General features: G+C 37.0%; 2 protein-coding genes across 3 annotated transcripts in view; one reads left to right on the top strand and one right to left on the bottom strand.

Annotated features, from left to right (window-relative positions):
* Window positions 71–9,968, top strand: LOC109833118 (guanine nucleotide-binding protein subunit beta). 2 transcript variants are annotated; one of them, XM_020400670.1, is made up of 8 exons: window positions 71–279; window positions 386–480; window positions 3,195–3,619; window positions 4,575–4,938; window positions 5,841–5,954; window positions 8,970–9,160; window positions 9,245–9,336; window positions 9,449–9,968. In XM_020400670.1, exons 1-8 carry the CDS (start codon window positions 174–176, stop codon window positions 9,691–9,693), a joined length of 1,632 nt encoding a protein of 543 aa, XP_020256259.1. In that variant the 5' UTR covers window positions 71–173; the 3' UTR covers window positions 9,694–9,968. The 2 variants fall into 2 exon arrangements, with proteins under 2 accessions (XP_020256259.1, XP_020256260.1); XM_020400671.1 differs by lacking the exons at window positions 8,970–9,160; window positions 9,245–9,336; window positions 9,449–9,968 and adding an exon at window positions 7,336–7,732.
* The window catches only part of LOC109833117 (U1 small nuclear ribonucleoprotein 70 kDa), a 26,021-nt gene continuing 25,544 nt past the window's right edge, over window positions 17,621–18,097 (bottom strand). The window contains exons 10-11 of the mRNA XM_020400669.1: window positions 18,036–18,097; window positions 17,621–17,949 (exon numbers count right to left, since the gene is read on the bottom strand). The exon at window positions 18,036–18,097 is cut by the window's right edge and continues 572 nt beyond it. Of these exons, the coding sequence (XP_020256258.1) occupies window positions 17,899–17,949; window positions 18,036–18,097 (113 nt within the window). The 3' untranslated portion in view covers window positions 17,621–17,898. The remainder of the gene's footprint in view (window positions 17,950–18,035) is intronic.

Raw genomic sequence — 18,097 nt, 5'->3', positions numbered from 1 at the left:
AAAAGAACAATTAGGGTTTGGATTTCGGGAGAAAGAGGGAGAAAGAGGGAGTAATAATGTAAGCGCCGGCAAAAGAACAATTAGGGTTTGGATTTCGGGAGAAAGAGGGAGAAAGAGGGAGTAATAATGTAAGCGCCGGCTGATTGTTCTTCGATTTGGGTTAGGGTTTGGATATGTCGGTGGCGGAGCTGAGAGAGCGCCATTTGGCGGCGACGGAGACCGTGAATTCTCTGAGAGAGCAGTTGAAGCGAAGGAGGCAGCTTCTTCTCGATACTGATGGTGAATTTGAATTCTTTCCCTCCTTGCTTTTTTTTATTTTCCCTTCCCTTTTTAGTGTTTAACCGTGTTTTTTCTGAGATCCGTTCGTTCGATGTTAAAATGGCAGTCGCTACGTATGCGAGGAGCCATGGGAAGACGGCGATTAACTTTAGTTCGACGGATCTGGTGTGCTGTAGGATTCTGCAGGGTCATACGGGGAAGGTTAGTTCTCTGATTCTGCAATTTATTTGTTACAAAGTTTGAATTTGTTTGACAATTTTAGAATGCCGGTGAGTGTTGTTTGCTTTCGGCTCAGTTGGAAATTTTGCTAGAGCTTGAATTGAGAAATGTGTGAGTGAAACAAAGGTAAAAGGGAATTAGTGAGGAAGATGAGGCAATGCAATTGACGTTAAATTTTGTACATGTAATGTGTGTTTGTAAAAAATGTCCAATTGGGTCATGTTGCTTTACCGAAATGTGATCTTATCTATAAATATTTCAATCACTAAGGCCTTAGGGATTTAATTTGGTTAGAATAGTGTAGTGTGCGGATATCCCATGGCTTGTAGATGTGTTAAGTAGGAAATTATTAAGGAAAAAAAAATGTAATATGAATACTTTGCCTGCAATATGTGTTCTTACAGGATCTCAAGAAGAGTGCTTAATGGAGTCTTCTAAAGAAGTATTGCCAAACAGTTTGAATATCTTTAACTTGATGGTAGGGGAGTAAAATCAAAGTTTTATTTATTATGGATGAAAATTAGCTATATGTGGAGCAAACCGGAAATGAAGTAAACAAGATGTAAGCGAGGAATGAGAAAAACAGTCGAAGGAAGTAACTTAAAATTTAGAGAAGAGAGGAGAGGAGTGATATAGTCATTGCTCATCCTAAACGTTTGGAGTATCGTTTTTAGAGTATGTGATCATATCCTCAGAGATTAATAGGTTTTGTCAGGATAACCTAGTTATGAGTAAGTGGCCAGAGTCCTGTTTTGATGTGTGCGCTCCTGTAAACCTCGTGATACCCTGATGCTATTTTCCTGAAACTTATTTATTCAACAGCTTATGTTTTTATTAATATGAGTGTACACCTTTATAGAAATCTTATGTTTTCCTAGTACATTTTCCCGATTATGAACTTGACAGTACTTTATGGTTATCAGTCTAGACTCTAAATTGAAATTAGGAAAGTAGTGATATTCTCATTCTATTGATGTCCTTATGAAATTAACGTTCCAATACACTAGATGAGTATTTACTTATTTATTATTATTATTATTATTGTTATTATACTTTGGCTTAATAATACAATATCCCTTTTATTTTGAGTTTGCCTATTCAATATACTTCCTGTGGAAGAAAATTGATAATTTTTCAGTAAAGCCAATGATTTCACTGGAAAACTAATTACGACCTCTATAACTGTTTTACTGATATGTATTTAGCTAGAGAGGTCTGTAATGGTTCACGCTGTTAACATAAAATAACCACTTGAACCTCAAGGGGTCCTATATGAAGCTCTCCTGTAACCTTGTGATAGCCTGTTTGAGAATTAACTTATTATTCAACCTTTGGTTTAAATCCGTATTTATACGAGGGCAAACCCTTGTAGGAATCCCATTTCTTTCTCTGGGTATAATACAGCGTGCTTTCCCTATTATGAACTGTATAATAGCTTATAGTTAATTGTCTAGACTAGATTGGGATTAGGACACAAGTAACATCTGCATGTTGTTAATGTTCTTATGAAATCAAGGTTCCAATACATTAAAGGAGCGTTCCCCCCCCCCTCTCTTGGTGATTATAAATAGAGTATCTTTCTTTGTTTTAAATATTTCCTATTCAATATACTTCTTTCTGAAGTGAAATGATTATTTTTTAAGTAGGGTCGATCTCTTCAATGAAAATTAATTAGGACCTCTGCAATTGTTTTACTAGTATACTAGATATATCTGCAATGTCTCATGCTGTTGACATAAAATAACCGTTTAGAACCTTAGAGATCTCAAATTAGCTTCATACCTGAATCTCATTTCCATGTTATATGCATAAGCTAGTCCTATATCCAGATTCTTTGACTTCTAAATTTACACAATTAATAGTAGGTAATAACGTCAAAATCAAACTTCTTCTAAGGCTTTGCCTCCTTGGCTTATCCCACTCCAAGCGAAATAAATATCATGTGGTATGTCACTCCTATTCTGGGTAGAGGGAACCCATTGTAGTTCCTCTGCATTGTTATGACATAGGGATCCTTAAATGTTGTAGAATTTTTAATTATAGCTCTCCCTTATTGCGAAGGAAGTTTAATAAGTTATTGAAACTTATTAACTTATTGATGACACGGTTTAATTTTATCAAGCGGACTATTGCCAATATGAGGGCACTTAAATTCTTAAGTCTTAATTTAAATCAAGTTTGCATATGAACTTTTTCTTGATTCATAAGTTTTGTTATCCTTGATAAAGAATTATGCAACATACATGATTCTGGTTTGTGTGTCTCGCCATGTTCTTTGAGTATTTTAGGTTCACTTTTTTAGTATGCCCTGCACCATGCTTGATGGGGATTTTAGCTTTATCATATGTAAATCGTGGTGTCAATTTGTATCAGTGTCCTGTGTTTCGTTAGTATTTGTATCTTCACAATTTAATGTCATATCATTGATGTTTCTTACTTTATGTAGATTGTATGTGTAGGATTGTACTCTACGAGCATGTATTATTTAAAGTAGTCAAGTTGCACAGGTGTTAGTGTACAAAACGGAAAAACACAAAATCTCCATATTCCATGCTTTGGTTAGGCCACACACCTACAGTTCTGAATTAGTTTTTGTGTGTCCTTAATTAATTGTTTGAGGACTGTGATATAGAGAGCGAGCACTGGTAAGAGGCCATCCCTAGGTCTGACTCGTGCCATACTCTGATATCCATCAGGTGTATTCACTGGACTGGACTCCTGAACGAAATCGCATAGTAAGTGCTTCTCAAGACGGGAGGTTAATCGTATGGAATGCTTTGACGAGCCAGAAGACACATGCGATAAAGCTTCCTTGTGCATGGGTCATGACATGCGCCTTTTCTCCTAATGGTCAATCTGTTGCTTGTGGTGGTCTTGATAGTGCATGTTCTATATTTAATCTTAATTCTCCAACTGACAGAGAAGGCAATTTACCAACATCCAGAATACTGACTGGCCACAAGGGCTATGTTTCGTCCTGTCAATATGTCCCTGATCAGGACAACCACCTTATCACTTGCTCAGGTGATCAGACATGTGGTTTATGGGATGTCTCTACTGGCCAGAGGATCTCTGTATTTGGTGGGGAATTTCCATCAGGACACACTGCTGATGTGCTCAGGTACTCTCTTCTCTCTGGTTTATTTTGCATGGTTAATGCTTATCTAGAATTTATAAGATAATGTTTGAAGCCCTCCTGTTTTCCTTATAATTTTATGTTTACTTCATATTACTATTTTCTTTGACTGAGATTATCCATTCAACTTGTAGTTTTGTGCATTACCTTATCCGTCTAAGCATCATTCTTTTGAAATCTTTATGTGATCATGGCTATTAGAAAACCACTGCATTTTTTTGTATGCTTCACTAAAACAAAAGGCCTGCATTGGTTGGTTTAAGTGCTGCTTTAGGGAGTTGAACTTGTTGGTATGTCCCTAACTTGTCTCGCTAGTATGTTTGTCAAGTTGAGGAATATGGCTTATCTTTCATGCCTTTTTGCTACTTGCATAATGTTATCGTCTCTTGTGTTTATGCACTCTACTCTCCAGTATGATTCTGGTACAACACATCCGCGACATTAAGGGATCATATGGACACATATATACAATACATAAACTATATTTAGCCATCAGTTTCCTTAGTTTATTCATTTTTCCCCAAATCATGGAACAACTCCAATTATGCATATCCTATTTTGCCCTTCGCCATGGGATTCACAATATTTCTTTGTTATTTCTCCAAAGAAGTGCACATGATGAAAATACTTGAGTGTAGTGAATGACTGAATACAATTACCATAGAGATGGGGTATGCATGTGTCATCTTATTCTTCCGCTTAGCCATATCTTTAAAATTCTTCCTTCACGTTGATTGATATTGTATACATGTTGGAAGCTCTTCCCAGACAGTGTACTTGTCCACTGTTGTGTTTATGCAAGTAGATATTCCACAAAATTGCCCTTGTTTTTCTTTTTCACCATTTTCTCTTTGAAAGATTGTTTGATTATTGTCTAATTTATTTATGCATATTTGACATTGACAATATGTTTTAAGACATTTATGCTGTCTCCTTTTAGTGTCTCGATCAACAGCTCAAACTCGAACACGTTTGTCTCTGGTTCGTGTGATGCAACTGCACGTTTATGGGATACAAGGATAGCTAGTAGAGCTGTTCGGACGTATCATGGTCATGAGGGGGATGTTAATGCTGTCAAGTTCTTTCCAGATGGGCAAAGATTTGGAACTGGCTCTGATGATGGTACGTGTAGGCTATTCGACATGAGGACAGGGCATCAACTTCAGGTTTATGGTCGGCGGCATGAAGATAATGATAATGATGCCCCCATCGTAACATCTATTGCCTTCTCTATATCAGGAAGACTTCTTTTTGCTGGATATTCGAATGGTGACTGTTATGTATGGGACACATTAGTTGCTGAGGTATGCACTATTTCCTCTTCCTTTTGGAGAAATACTAGATATCTGAAAGATAATATGGAAATATATTAAGAACTTGCAGGGCATATATTAGGTAATATGATTAAGATGCACACAAAGCGAATTATGTGCTTTTATCTTTAGAAACTTGTTTATTGATTATTTATGGTAATATAAAGTGTTGAAGGCCAAGCATTCACTATTCTGTTTGCATAAACAAGAGCTTAGCCATTAGGAAAGGTATGGTGGAAAGGAAGAGTACAGGGAAGGTCAATTCCTTCTCGAGATTCTTGGGCTCTTGTACTTCTTAATTGAATAAGCCACTCAAGTGTATAATGAAGATTTGCTATCTTCCAAGGCTAGTTTTGCTTAATCATGCAAGGTTAAGATCACTCAAGTGTATAATGAAGATTTGCTATCTTCCAAGGCTAGTTTTGCTTAATCATGCAAGGTTAAGATGACTTCTGTTCTTTATTTGGAATTGCGGCTTCACTGTGGTCACACAGCACTCCTCCCAATTTGCCTATATGCGAATTTTAAAGAGACAGCTCCATCTTGGGGCTGGCTTGCATACAAGACTATTCAATTTCCACAGTGATTCAATTTGTGAAATTTTGGAGTGAAGAAAGTTCAAATCATTCTTCAATTTCTGGTATTGACCTTCTATCCGAAACCAGATGGTCTTGATCTTTACAAAGGCTAAATAGTTCTGCTTAAGGAATCAACAATGTTCTCCTTATATTATTCTCTGCTGGGTTAGTGTTTATGTCCAAGACCTTAGATTGAACCTCACCATGTGGCCAGCTATGCTCATCTGCCTGTTTTCATGTGTTCTTTTAATATTCCAGCATCTGTGTTTTTACCTATGTAATTTGCAGTGATTGTCATTTCTTCTGTAATCTCAGGTAGTCTTGAACTTGGGATCCCTGCAAAACTCACACGAAGGTAGAATAAGTTGCCTGGGTCTTTCGCCGGATGGCAGTGCCTTGTGCACAGGAAGTTGGGATAAGAACCTCAAGGTTAGTTCTTCAATTTAGCTTCAATGGTTTATTCAAAACCATATGATGGAGAATCTTTCTAATTTTAGCTCTAATCTGCTACAACTATTTAGTATGCACTAGTTACTTTGTTTGCTATGTGATGTGTTATCATTTTAAGGAATTCTTTGAGTCCAAATTCCGAATTGAAAGTATAAAAATATTTTCCCAAATCCACCCCAAACCAATGTCAACACCTGAAATCTTTAACCTGACACTTGAAATCATTTAACTTAATGCTCCTCATGTTATTTTCTCCATTTGAGAGTTATTATAATCTGGATCTTTCTTGAGTGATGGGTAAGTACGCTGTTTTTCATAGGAGTTTAATGAAAACACCCAAAGTATACAAGTAAGTATTCTGGGAATATTATGTTGTAGCCATTATGTAGGGGTCTATCTTAAACCTTGAAAAAAGGTTGTATTTTCTTTTGCCCTTCTTTTCATCTCCCATTAATAATTCCCCTGCTTTACTCCTGCCCTAGTGTAAACCTTACATTCCATTGATAAACTTAACACCACCTCTTATGATTTATCCAGTGCGTAGATCCACAACTCATGATCATCAACATCTCCATTACATAGCGGTTCTCATTCTCCTTTTTTACCCTTTTAATTTCTCATTTCTCATTTCTATTTTCTTCGACCTCCACCACTACCCAAGTAATATGAGGTGTGTCTTGAAGCAAATTAAATGATTCAAGAATTTAAGGACTTAACATGGAATGCTGGAGACCTGAGGGTGCTTGTGCGAACTACCAGAAAGAAAAGGCGTATAGGGAGTGGGGTGGGGTGGTGGGGGTTCAGTCAGAGTGTCTCAGCTGTCAGTTCTTTCTTATGAATTTGATGAAGTCAGTGTTAATATCCTAGGGAGTCCTGTGCATCCTCACTCTTTCCCTCTTATAAAGAACGTTGCAAATATTAGGCTATCTAGTTTCTTCCATCTAGTGAGTTATCAGATACTTTTGCATAAAGTAGGAATCAGCGCCTCTTGCCTCCTTGTTGAATACCGAATAACTGGACTTTGTTAGTTGCAGTGCTACCAGAGTAACTACCCTTATCGATGTTGCTAAGAGGGTAACTAAAATTATCAGATTCCTAATGTCAGTTCCCCTCTTGTTCCCTTCCCTTCTCTGTGTGTATCTAAATTAAGGAGCATCAAAATTTTCTCGCATTTAATATATTCCTTATTCAACTTTCAAAAGACCTCGTCAAATCTTACTGTAAAATCTTACATCAGCCTGATAAAAAAAATCAAGCTATAAAACTCTTACAGTTGATACGTTTTCAGCCTTTCTTCCATGTTATATCAAACACCCTGTTTTCTCTTTTGTTTAATTTTTAGTTTCTTTTTGTTCGGCAGATTTGGGCCTTTGGCGGTCACAGAAAGGTGATCTAAAATGTACATTCCTGGCGTTCCGTTGTTTGGCGTGTGGTGTTCTCTGTACTCTCCCGAAGCATATTACAACTAGTGCTTGCGTAATGGAACCATATATATACAAATCATCCAGTTCAAAAAACAAGTCTAAGGAGAATCAAAGGAAGCTGCTCATAAAACTTGTATTTGCTGTGTCATTTTGTATCATTTTAAATGTGTAACCCTTTTCCTTGTGAAACCATTTTCCAAGTGTCTGTTTCCGTGTATCCATGTATCCATGTATGTACTACAACTGTTTGCAACCTTGGTGAAGTTATAACTTATGGACACTATTATTTGCTGATCATGAAATGATATTGGATTCCCAAGTCTTAAGTTAATATTTAATAGCGTGCTTCTCCATCTTTATGGAGCCTTATTATTTGTTTGTGGTTTGTATCCTAGCAAGGGAAAATATTATAATTCATGGAACTAAGCAGATCAAGGGGTGGAAACGAATCGAATTTTGATCTAATACCTTCAAATTAGAATTTGAAGTTGGTTTATTCCAGGAGTTCGAAGTCATGTTGTGCAGGTAGAAGGTGTTCAAATTCGATTTGGTATATTAACTAGATATTTGGTGAATATTTATGAATATTTATTAGCACGCTTAGTCAAGGCATTTGATTCTTTACTCTGAGGTTAGGTTTTCGAGTCCTATGTTGGTTATTATGATGGGTTATAACTAAAATTATTAAATTTATATATTTATAAATTATTAATTTATGTAATTATCAATAGTAATATTAACATAAAAATTAGTATGATCTACTAATGTAGAAGCAGGAAAATATCTCATTATAGATTTTAGATCTACATTATTTCATTTCCTATCAAACTTTTTTAGCAACTTAAGAATGTAATCTAAGCTAAAATTTGCATAAGAATTTATTTCTATTAGATATTATATTATGATATATGTGGACATTGTGAATATCTCAAGTGTAACTTTAAAAGATAAATATTCTATGATAAATTAAACATAGATGAATAAAATATAAAGCATAAACATTAATAATCAACCGAATCGAATATACATTTGGTTAAATTTTATTCGTTTATGAGTCAAATATTAAAAAATATTCATTTATAATTAAATTAACTATCAAATCGAATATTACCGTATAGTTGAACACATAATAATCGAACAATTTATTAAAAGCACATGGTTACAATGTGATATTTGAATCTATTTGAAGGGTGCATATAGTGCGCCCTCCCTATGCCCAACATCACTTGATCACATTTTGGGAACAAAGAAATCGCAGATAAACCCCTCTCTCCCTCTCTCTCCTAAATCTACGGTTGCTAGGTGCTTCTAAAATAGTTGAGGCATAACGCGTGCAACTAAATGTACAGATCAAGGGGTTATCTGCAATTTGCTCTTATAAATTTATACCGGCTTTCCGCGCCTCGGTCTTTGCTATTGGCGGCTGGAGACGGCCTTTTCTTCTTTTTTTTTTCAAGTGAAATGCAAAGTTTGGTGGCGGGAAGACTTCCCGCCATCAATTTCCCGCCCATTCGCCCATTAAAAACCCTCCACCTCCCTCTCCCCAATTTCTCATCAACTCTTCTCCCAGAAAAAGAAAATGTCATCACCCGCCAACAGCCCGAGCGCCCAAGAGCCCTCTCCCAAGCTCCCCAAGCTCTCCCACGTCACCAATGGCGTCGCCAAAGAAAACCCACCTCTGCTCAAGATCAAGAAACTCTCTGAAAACGCCATCCTGCCCTCTCGAGCCTCTCCTCTCTCCGCTGGCTATGACCTCTCCAGGTCTCTATTTTCAATCCAGAAACAAAACCCTCTTCATTACTAATTTTTTCTAATATTTCCCCCCTTTTTATGTTATAATTTCAGCGCTGTGGCGACGAAAGTTCCTGCTCGAGGAAAAGCCCTCGTCCCTACCGATCTCAGCATCTCTATCCCCGAGGGAACCTACGCTCGCGTTGGTAAGTTTATTTATTTATTTATTATTATTTTGTTATTTTTTTGGGTGCCTGTCAAGTGTTTGATGAAGCGGGTAAAAGAGGTTCCTTAATATTGTTTTGTTTGTGATATTAGCGTCGAGATCTGGTTTAGCGTGGAAGCACTCGATTGATGTCGGAGCGGGAGTGATCGATGCGGACTACCGCGGGCCGTTGGGTGTCATTCTGTTCAACTTCTCGGACGTGGACTTCGAGGTGAAGGCTGGTGATAGGATTGCCCAGTTGATCATTGAGAGGATCATGACGCCGGATGTTGTCGAGGTCGAGGACCTGGATTCGACCGCCAGGGGTGCTGGAGGGTTTGGATCAACTGGGGTTTGATTAGGAAAGCGAAATTTGTAGCGTCTCTCTTCTATGTAGGAGGGAGATCAACTATCAGAACTTTGCTTATGGCCCTGTGAGTAAATAGTTTGGGGATCGCCATGGATTAATGTTGGTACTCTTGTGAGTTTGATCAGTAAATTCACGGAAAGGGGGAAACAAACGTCTCGGTAATTGGTGGTACCTTCTTTTGTGCTCTTGGATTAAATTAGTTTTCCTCTATTGAGGAGTAGGGACCTAATAAAAGTTTCTCCAAAACTCGTCTGTTTCTTTAAGCGTGATGTTATTTCTTTGAATATTTTGAACGCGGAACCAAACTTGGGAGGCTCAAAGCGGCTGCGTAAATCCAGATGATAGCAGAACACGTCATCAGCGCCAACAGAGTTGCTGATAATGGCTGCAAGATTGGATCTGGTCGTAGTCCGCAAGGTTTAATATCTACATCTATACCGCTTGTGTAAAAGCATTGGGTGTTAAATCTAAAATATAATTCACTGAAATTGCCATACTGCACCCCAAATCGTTAGTTTTCTGAAACATCCCTCGCGCTCCTGTTACTTATAACGGTCCACCCTGCTTGCTTTGATCAATCTTATGACTTGCTTAACCTGAAACGGACTTTTCACTCCCTATTTCTCATCCAATGCCATCTGTAATCTTCTTTGGTTGAAGTTGGCATTCTCAGGCTACTCCCCCATCGGTTTTGAAGGTGACGCTGAAGCTCTCAAAGCTTAAAACCATCCCATCCTGTGTCAAATTGTTCGTTTGGAAATCACTTAGCAATGGCTTGCTGGCCAAGGACGCGTTATTGAAGATTGGAGTCCACGTCGACCACATTTGCCCTCTTGTGTGGAGTCGAGTGAAACTATTGATCATCTTCGTGTTACATGTCAATTTGCCTGCTCCTTTTGGTTGCAAATACTGATCATGATTTTCCGACTCCGTTAGCTCTTGTCCCATGGCTTTATCCATTGAATGATTGCTCCTTTCAACTCCCAAATACATAAAATCTACGCTGTTGCTTTTGCGACAATCATCTCTTGGCTCTGTTGGAAGGCTAGGAATGATGATTTTTTTCAAGGTAAATCGTTGAGCCCCCTCTTTGTTCTCACTTTGACTAAAGCATGCATCGTGAACATTGTCTTTTCAAGGTAAATCGTTGAGCCCCCTCTTTGTTCTCACTTTGACTAAAGCATGCATCGTGAACATTGTCACCCTACTCTTGGACAAAACAGCCTCAGAGTGTTCTCACTTTGACTAAAGCATGCATCGTGAACATTGTCACCCTACTCTTGGACAAAACAGCCTCAGAGCTGTTGGCCTAGTAGAGGAGAAAAGGCAATTTTGCCTTCAATGAATACTCACACATGGAGAGTGTTTAAATTGGTTCTCTCTTTGGGCTTTCATTTGTTTGGGCTTTGGTTAGCACGTGTGTGTACGCCCGCCACGTTTTGAAATTTTCAACTTCATTTTACATGTTTCTTTTGACACGGCAATTAGAACTTGGAAAACGTGCGTAATGACAGCGGGGGTTTTTGAGAATGTGCAAAACGATTGCGGGAATTTTGAGAACGTGCGCAACGGCTTTGAGACTCTCACCCTATAAATATAGCCCAAGGCTTTATTCGGAAAACACAACAATGAAAACAAAATTCCTCTCCTCTCTATTCTGCCTTCGAAAATTTTCTTTCATAAATTCTCTGTTACAGTTAACTTTTTATTGGGCAATCTTCTTCATCCGAGTAGAAGCTTTATACTCTCACCTGAGTACAGAAGTCGGTTGTTTTCGAAGGTTTTTACCGTTAGGTGAGAGATGATCATATGTGCTAGGGCGATAGACGGATTCTTAATCGTCTAATGCAGTGCAACAATTGCACGACTGCTACCCGATTAGGCCAGATTTTTTTTTGTTCCTTTTATTTAAGATTTATTTGCATGCTATAACTTAATTTGATTTTTCGTTAACAATCTAGAAATTTAAGTTATTATAGCTGTTAATTTTGAAATTTAAAATAATTTTAATCTGTAATTAATTGCTTTTAATTGCTGATACTTATTTCTGCTCAATTTCAATTTGTAATTAATCCGAAATTATAATCTGCTCATCTGATATAATTACTGTGAATAATTTTTCATTGTTAATTATTGTTAATTACTGCAATTATTCAATTATTGTTAATTGCTTATTTAATTACGGTTAATTTTTCTTAAATAATTACTGTAAATTATTGTTAAATATTACAGTTAACTTGCTATAGTTAATTATTTTAATTAGTAATTAATTGTTAATTTTTTATAAAAAATTATTCCGAATAAGAATAATTGTTTTTTGTTACTGTTACAAAATTAATCCGAGAATTATTTTTAGAATTATTGCTTAAATTGTTCTTGCTAATTATTGTTTTAAAATTAATTTGTTCGGTTTCATATTTACTGGTTAATATTACAAGTTCATAAATAATCTTGAATCAAGTCATATTACTAAGTAACTAGTTGAGTGGTATTGACAAAGCTTTCATTCTTATCTGATTTCAAAACACCTAGACTAGCTAACTTGAGTCAAACTTATGACAAACATTGATCATTCCAAGAGTGCCAAACCTGAGAAGTTTATCGGTGTTAACTACAAACGATAGGCTAATTAGATGAGATACTAGCTCACTACTCTAGGTTTGTTATCTGCATTTGACACTCCTGAATCTTTATCATTTGGTTCTCAACCTTTGACCTCAAACTCTCCTGATCCTGAACAACTTACTCATTCCACTTCTGCTTCTAGCGCTAGTTCTTTCTCTAGTTCGTTAAAGCTAGAAGAAATAAACTATCATTGCTGCCATAGGATCCTTAGTGTATTTGCGGACAACCTTTGTGACATATATTATGAGTTCAAAAGTGTTAAGGATCTGTGGAATGCTCTTGAAGCAGAATATGGCTTTGATGATGCCGGAATTCAACATTTCACATCCTCTTCCTTCAATAAGTTCATGATGGTTGATGACAAACCTATAAATGGACAAATTCATGAATTCCAAGATTTTATTCGTCACCTCCAATCAGGGCCGGCCCTGGGGTAAACCCACCAAGTCCCGGGGTTGGGGCAACCCAGGGCCGGGGGGCAACCCACCCCTCTCGCTCCTTCATCCATCAAACTGTAATTAATTTTGATTTTTGAAGTGGACTTTGTAAGAGGACCTTTATGCAAAAATTGTTAGGGGTTCTATTTATAAAAGAACTCTAATGAATACCCAAAACACTACCCAACTCCTTTATTTCCGTCAGCATTTCCTCTTCTCCCCGTCTCTGTTCCGCTCACAAAAAACAAAAAAAAAGAAAGAAAGAGAGAAAACCACTCCTCTCCTCCTTCCCGAGCCTTCGACGGTCCGACCTTACTCTGCTCCCATCGGACCCGTCCTTCAGACTTCACCCCGCTGACTCCTCTAACCCAATCAGGTAAATTTTTTTAACTAAATAATTTTAGGGTTTTTTTGGACAGAAATTTGGAGTTTTGATGTTTTGCAATGAAATCAAGATTTCTGATTTTGAATCTTGCCTGAATCTTTGTTGTTGAATAATTGAATTAGGGGTTGTGATGTTTTGGAATGGGTTGCTAATCGAATTTTGTTACTATCTGCTAATCGAATTTTGTTACTATCCCCATTACGGTTGCCTCGGTGGAGAGAAGTTTTTTCAAATTGAAATTGATAAAAAGTTATCTTCGCACTACCATGTATTGAATGGATTGAATGGATTGACAATGATATCAATTGAAAATGAATACTTGGAGAAACTTGAGTATGATGACTTAATTGAAGAATTCGCTTCAAAAAATTCAAGGCGAAGTATTTTTCTTTGAATTAAATTGTAGCACAAATGTAATCTCTTCTTATATGAATATTGATTTTGCATGAGAATATTATCAGTTTGAGCCCAATATAGAACGCTAAATTGTATTATATATATATATTCATTTTTATCGTTATTATTCGTACTAAATTTTTAATATAATGGGTAACCAAAATTGGATTGGGCTAGGGCAACCCAAAGCTCGGGATCGGCTCTGCCTCCAATCAATGACAAATTCATGAATTCCAAGATTTTCATCTTCAACATTGTTGGATATTGTTTGTTGGAAATTTGCAGTAAGAAGACAATGAAAGAAAAATTGACTTGTATTCCTCTCAAAATCAATTACAATTTGGATTCCGATTATAAAAGAGAGGAAAATGAATTTGATTCTCCCCTTTGTTTAAAACTGGGTTCTTCACGGTAGCGATGAGATGTCTGCCTCGAATGCTCGCGTCGAGTTTGCTTCTCGTTGACGATCCGAACGTCTTGATTCACTGGAACGTGATTTTCTCCTCACGATTTGACGCTGTGGAGAACTTGCGTGGCAAGTCTTAAAAAATAACTCTTAACGAGTTAATAACTCAGAGCGAGTTTATCTCTATGAAAGAGTTGATTTAAACCGAAAGTTCGGTTAATAAGCCAAGGATAAAGAAGCTCCTGTTGTCGACCTCTAAAGCTCCAGTCGAAGAACGAATGCTCTTCTTTGCTGCCAATCCTCAGGTCCAAAAAGCCAGCCCTTGACCGAATTTCCCTTTGTTGATGAGAGAAAAATCGGCTCAAAAGTTAGCCGAAGATCTCTTCTTTGCTCCCCCCAAAAAGAAGCCCCCGAACTCAGTTGAATTTCCCACTATTTATAGGGGATTAAGGGTGGTAACTACCCCCTTAATCCGCTCCTAAGTAGGGCGGAAATCCCTCAGAACGTGGGATAAATGGTTTTGATGCCGTTCAACTTGTGTTTGAACAATTCAAACGCCTAAATTGGCGTTCTGGACCTTAACTCTGCGTCTTAGAGATGAGACGCAGAGTTAAATCTCTGCTAGAGATTGGAAACGCACAAGCCGCACGCGTTATGTAAATTGGAGACGCACAGTTGGGACGTATAGATGAATTCTGCGTTTTGACATCTGAGACGCAGAGATGAACTCTGCGTTTTGGCATCTGAGACGTAGAGGTGAACTCTGCGTTTTGGCATCTGAGACGCAGAGGTGAACTCTGCGTTTTGGACCTGGAACGCAGAGTTGGGTTATGCATGAACTCTGTGTTTTGGACCTGGAACGCAGAGTTGGGTTCTGCATGAACTCTGCATTTCGAGTTTGGAACTCAGCTACGGCCTCTGCGTTTTGAATATGGAACACAGCCACGACCTCTGCGTTTTGAGTTTAGAATGCGGGAACGACCTCTGCGTTTTGAATCTTGGATGCAGAGGTGAGTCTTAGGTGGGCTCGACGAGCTTTAGGCTAAGTCCGATGTTCTGACGAAGTCCAGTCTTGCAGACGGACTTCAGAACATAACTTGCTGCGAAGAACAGGTCATAACTTTCAAACCGTAAGTCGGAATTGGGCGAATTATATATGAAAATCGGCTATCTCGACGAGACGGAGCCGACCGAACCCAGCCGAAGGCTTCGGTTCGCTTCCTCCGTTTCGTCAAATTCCTTACGGTTTGAGAGATATCTGCATTCTAATATGAAGAGACCGTCAATTTGTAGTCTCTTTTGCTAGAGTTTTGCACAGATCGTCCTCTTGTAATATTCGTCTTGGCTCATTGAAAATATGAGAGCCGTCAGATTGTAACTCCTGATGTTGATTGTGAAGGCTGTTGAATTGGGGCTTTCATTAGTTGTTGTGAAGGTCGTCAGATTGTAACCTTCTACGTGAAAGTCCTCAAATTGTAGCCTTCTGAAAGTCGTCAGATTGTAACTTCCATCATCAGTGTTTGATGGGGGATCAACTGTCTATTGTGATTTTTAGACAGCCTACAGATATCAAATTCATGAAGTTTTTCCGTCTAGTTTGATCCGTCTAAGTTGCACGTTTTTCTACTAGTGAATACATTCATTGATATCCAACAATGTTGAAGATAAAAACATTTAAATATTATATTCATAAATAAGTATCGGAGTCTCATATTAAGAAGACCTATAATATACAAATAAGTTTTAAAATTAAACCAATTAAATAACTGATATAATATTATTCTACTATGGAGTAGTTATTGGATATTATAATATCAAAAAAGTTTAATGCTGACGTATAAGAAGTCTAGATAAAATTTAAGGATTTTAATACATACATACAGGCACATAAGGTTATAAGAAGTGCTAGGCGGTCTAGACGTTGCACATTGACGCGTGAAGCCTTGGTGCCTAGGTGGGGTCTAGGAGTTTTCCTATTTCTTAGTTTTTAATTACAATTTCTGATAGTCAATGCTAATGTTATAGAAAGCTTAGGTGCTGGATTGACTCCTAGTTAGATTTTTTAGGTGGTGGTCGAGGAGGTTTTGTTGAACGTGAGAGGTAGAGGTGTTCATAGTCGGAGGAGGTTGGAGGATGTAGAGGCTACTGTGAAGGAAATCACGATTAATGCTTAAAAGGTGCAATCCATGTAGGCAAACCACATAGGCACTCCCAAAACCCAGATGGGAGGCCTAGACACTGTCTAGATGCTAGGCGCTAAATAAGGCGACCAACGTACAACCTAGGCTGACTAGGCGGAGGCTTTTTAAAACATTACAACACACGTGTGTCTATAAATATGTGTATGAGTGTGTGTATATACACGCATACACACACATATATATATACACACATGTGTGTATTTATGTATATATGTTTAAATATACATAAATATGAGAATATTTAAATATTATATTGGTGATGTTATTCCGTAATATATAACTATCAACATTAATACTAATCATAATTAATAGTCACTAATTATCTAAACACTCAAAAACTGTTATATCTAAACACTAAAAACTCCTTAATATACTTTAAATTTTTATTATTCTTTCATTCGAGTTGCTTTCTTATTTTTCTAAGGAAACAAGTCTATATCTATACTACTTACAAAAGAGATGTTACTCAAACTTTTGATTGTATCTTTTGTCCTCTTAATTTTGATAATTTCCAATTATCTTCATTAGTTTGAATTAATTATCCACCAATTGTACATAGTCTCTTATTAATTAAGTCATTAAAAGAAAACTATGCACCTCCTTCTTTCCAAAACCTTTAGTATATTTTTCGTGATTTCCACATCAAAATAGAAGCAAAATAACATTTTAAAAAAATTCACCAAACAACTTAGAGAATTATGTAAAAATTAAAGTTATGTATACTTTCACTTATATTATCTTTAAACGAGTTATGTATGAAATATTGAATTAAAGAGAAAGATGGAGGAAGGAAAGTCATAGAACCTTTCAGAATTCAGAGAGAGTGGGAGATAGAGAAGAGAAATACGGGATTCACATCAATAAATAACGATAAAAAATAATCGAATTATGCTTATCTTTTACTAAAATGGCCCAAATATTCTTTACTAAAAAGTGAAGAAATAGTTGCTCATTCTTTCACTTTTGCCTACTCTCACGGTTTATATATAGTAGTAACGTAAATTTAATCACATGTTTATCATATAGAGAGAGAAAAGGAGGAGAATTGAGGAAGAGACTATGAAACTGTTAAATAAATTGACCAGGAGAAGAAATCGTGGGTGAAAATTGGACAGTCCTAAAGAGAGCGAAAGTGGCGGGCGGAACCCATTTGTATAGTGATTAAATTGAATTCGCAAAAGTACCCATAAACTTTAACAAAACGACCTTCCATGTTTCAACAAATTGAAAGAAACATCGTCATTCCTTCAACATTTGTTGCCCCAACAAAGTTTTTTAAATATTAGTTATAGATAGATAATATTATTTAATAGCTCAGTAGAAATTCACACTTAATGTATCTTCTTATACTATTTATAATTCGTAAAATTAAGAAATATAAATGTTCATGAAGATTATGCCTTTAAAGATGTAATTTCAATAAATTACATGAGAAAATATGCAAGCAATCTTTCACAAAATGGTGTAAATCCAAGTCATCCATATGGATTGAACATGTTCCCATCAAGGAAGGAAAGCGGAAATCAAACTACTATTTATGAAACCAGAATAATGATCTACTTATGGCACAATGGTTTCCAGATCAAACACCAACAAGCCATTGCAGTCTACAAACAACTCAACAGTAGAAAGCCTCAAATCACATCACGGAAACTACATATCCCTTCATCTAATAAGATACAGTCTGCATATTCAACAAGTTCAACAAAACACAAACCAAGGCTTTGAACGGTCCACCAACAATCAGCAAGCAAAGATTGGAACCATTTTTAACCCAAGATGCTTGCTGAAGACCTGAAAACATACACAAGAAAATGCTGAAAATTGAAATTGATCTGCTAGTTTCAAATACCAACTAAAAAGATATCCCGAGTTATTACCTTCCCTTGTCTGACCTCAGCGATCATACTCGCGAGAGAGGGATCTTTCTGATCGCTGGTAA

This window comes from Asparagus officinalis, chromosome 3 (assembly GCF_001876935.1).
Source record: "Asparagus officinalis chromosome 3, Aspof.V1, whole genome shotgun sequence".
Lineage (NCBI taxonomy): Eukaryota > Viridiplantae > Streptophyta > Magnoliopsida > Asparagales > Asparagaceae > Asparagus > Asparagus officinalis.
The sequence above is the reverse complement of the archived record's forward strand: the minus strand, read 5'-3'. Positions and strand labels throughout refer to the sequence as shown.

What these genes read in the sequence shown, in the direction of transcription:
- LOC109833118 (XM_020400670.1), top strand. Translation starts at nt 174, where the DNA reads ATGTCGGTGGCGGAGCTGAGAGAGCGCCATTTGGCGGCGACGGAGACC. An exon ending in CACACTGCTGATGTGCTCAG is followed by an intron (nt 3,620 to 4,574) that starts GTACTCTCTTCT and finishes GTCTCCTTTTAG; the next exon opens with TGTCTCGATCAACAGCTCAA. An exon ending in GGGACACATTAGTTGCTGAG is followed by an intron (nt 4,939 to 5,840) that starts GTATGCACTATT and finishes CTGTAATCTCAG; the next exon opens with GTAGTCTTGAACTTGGGATC.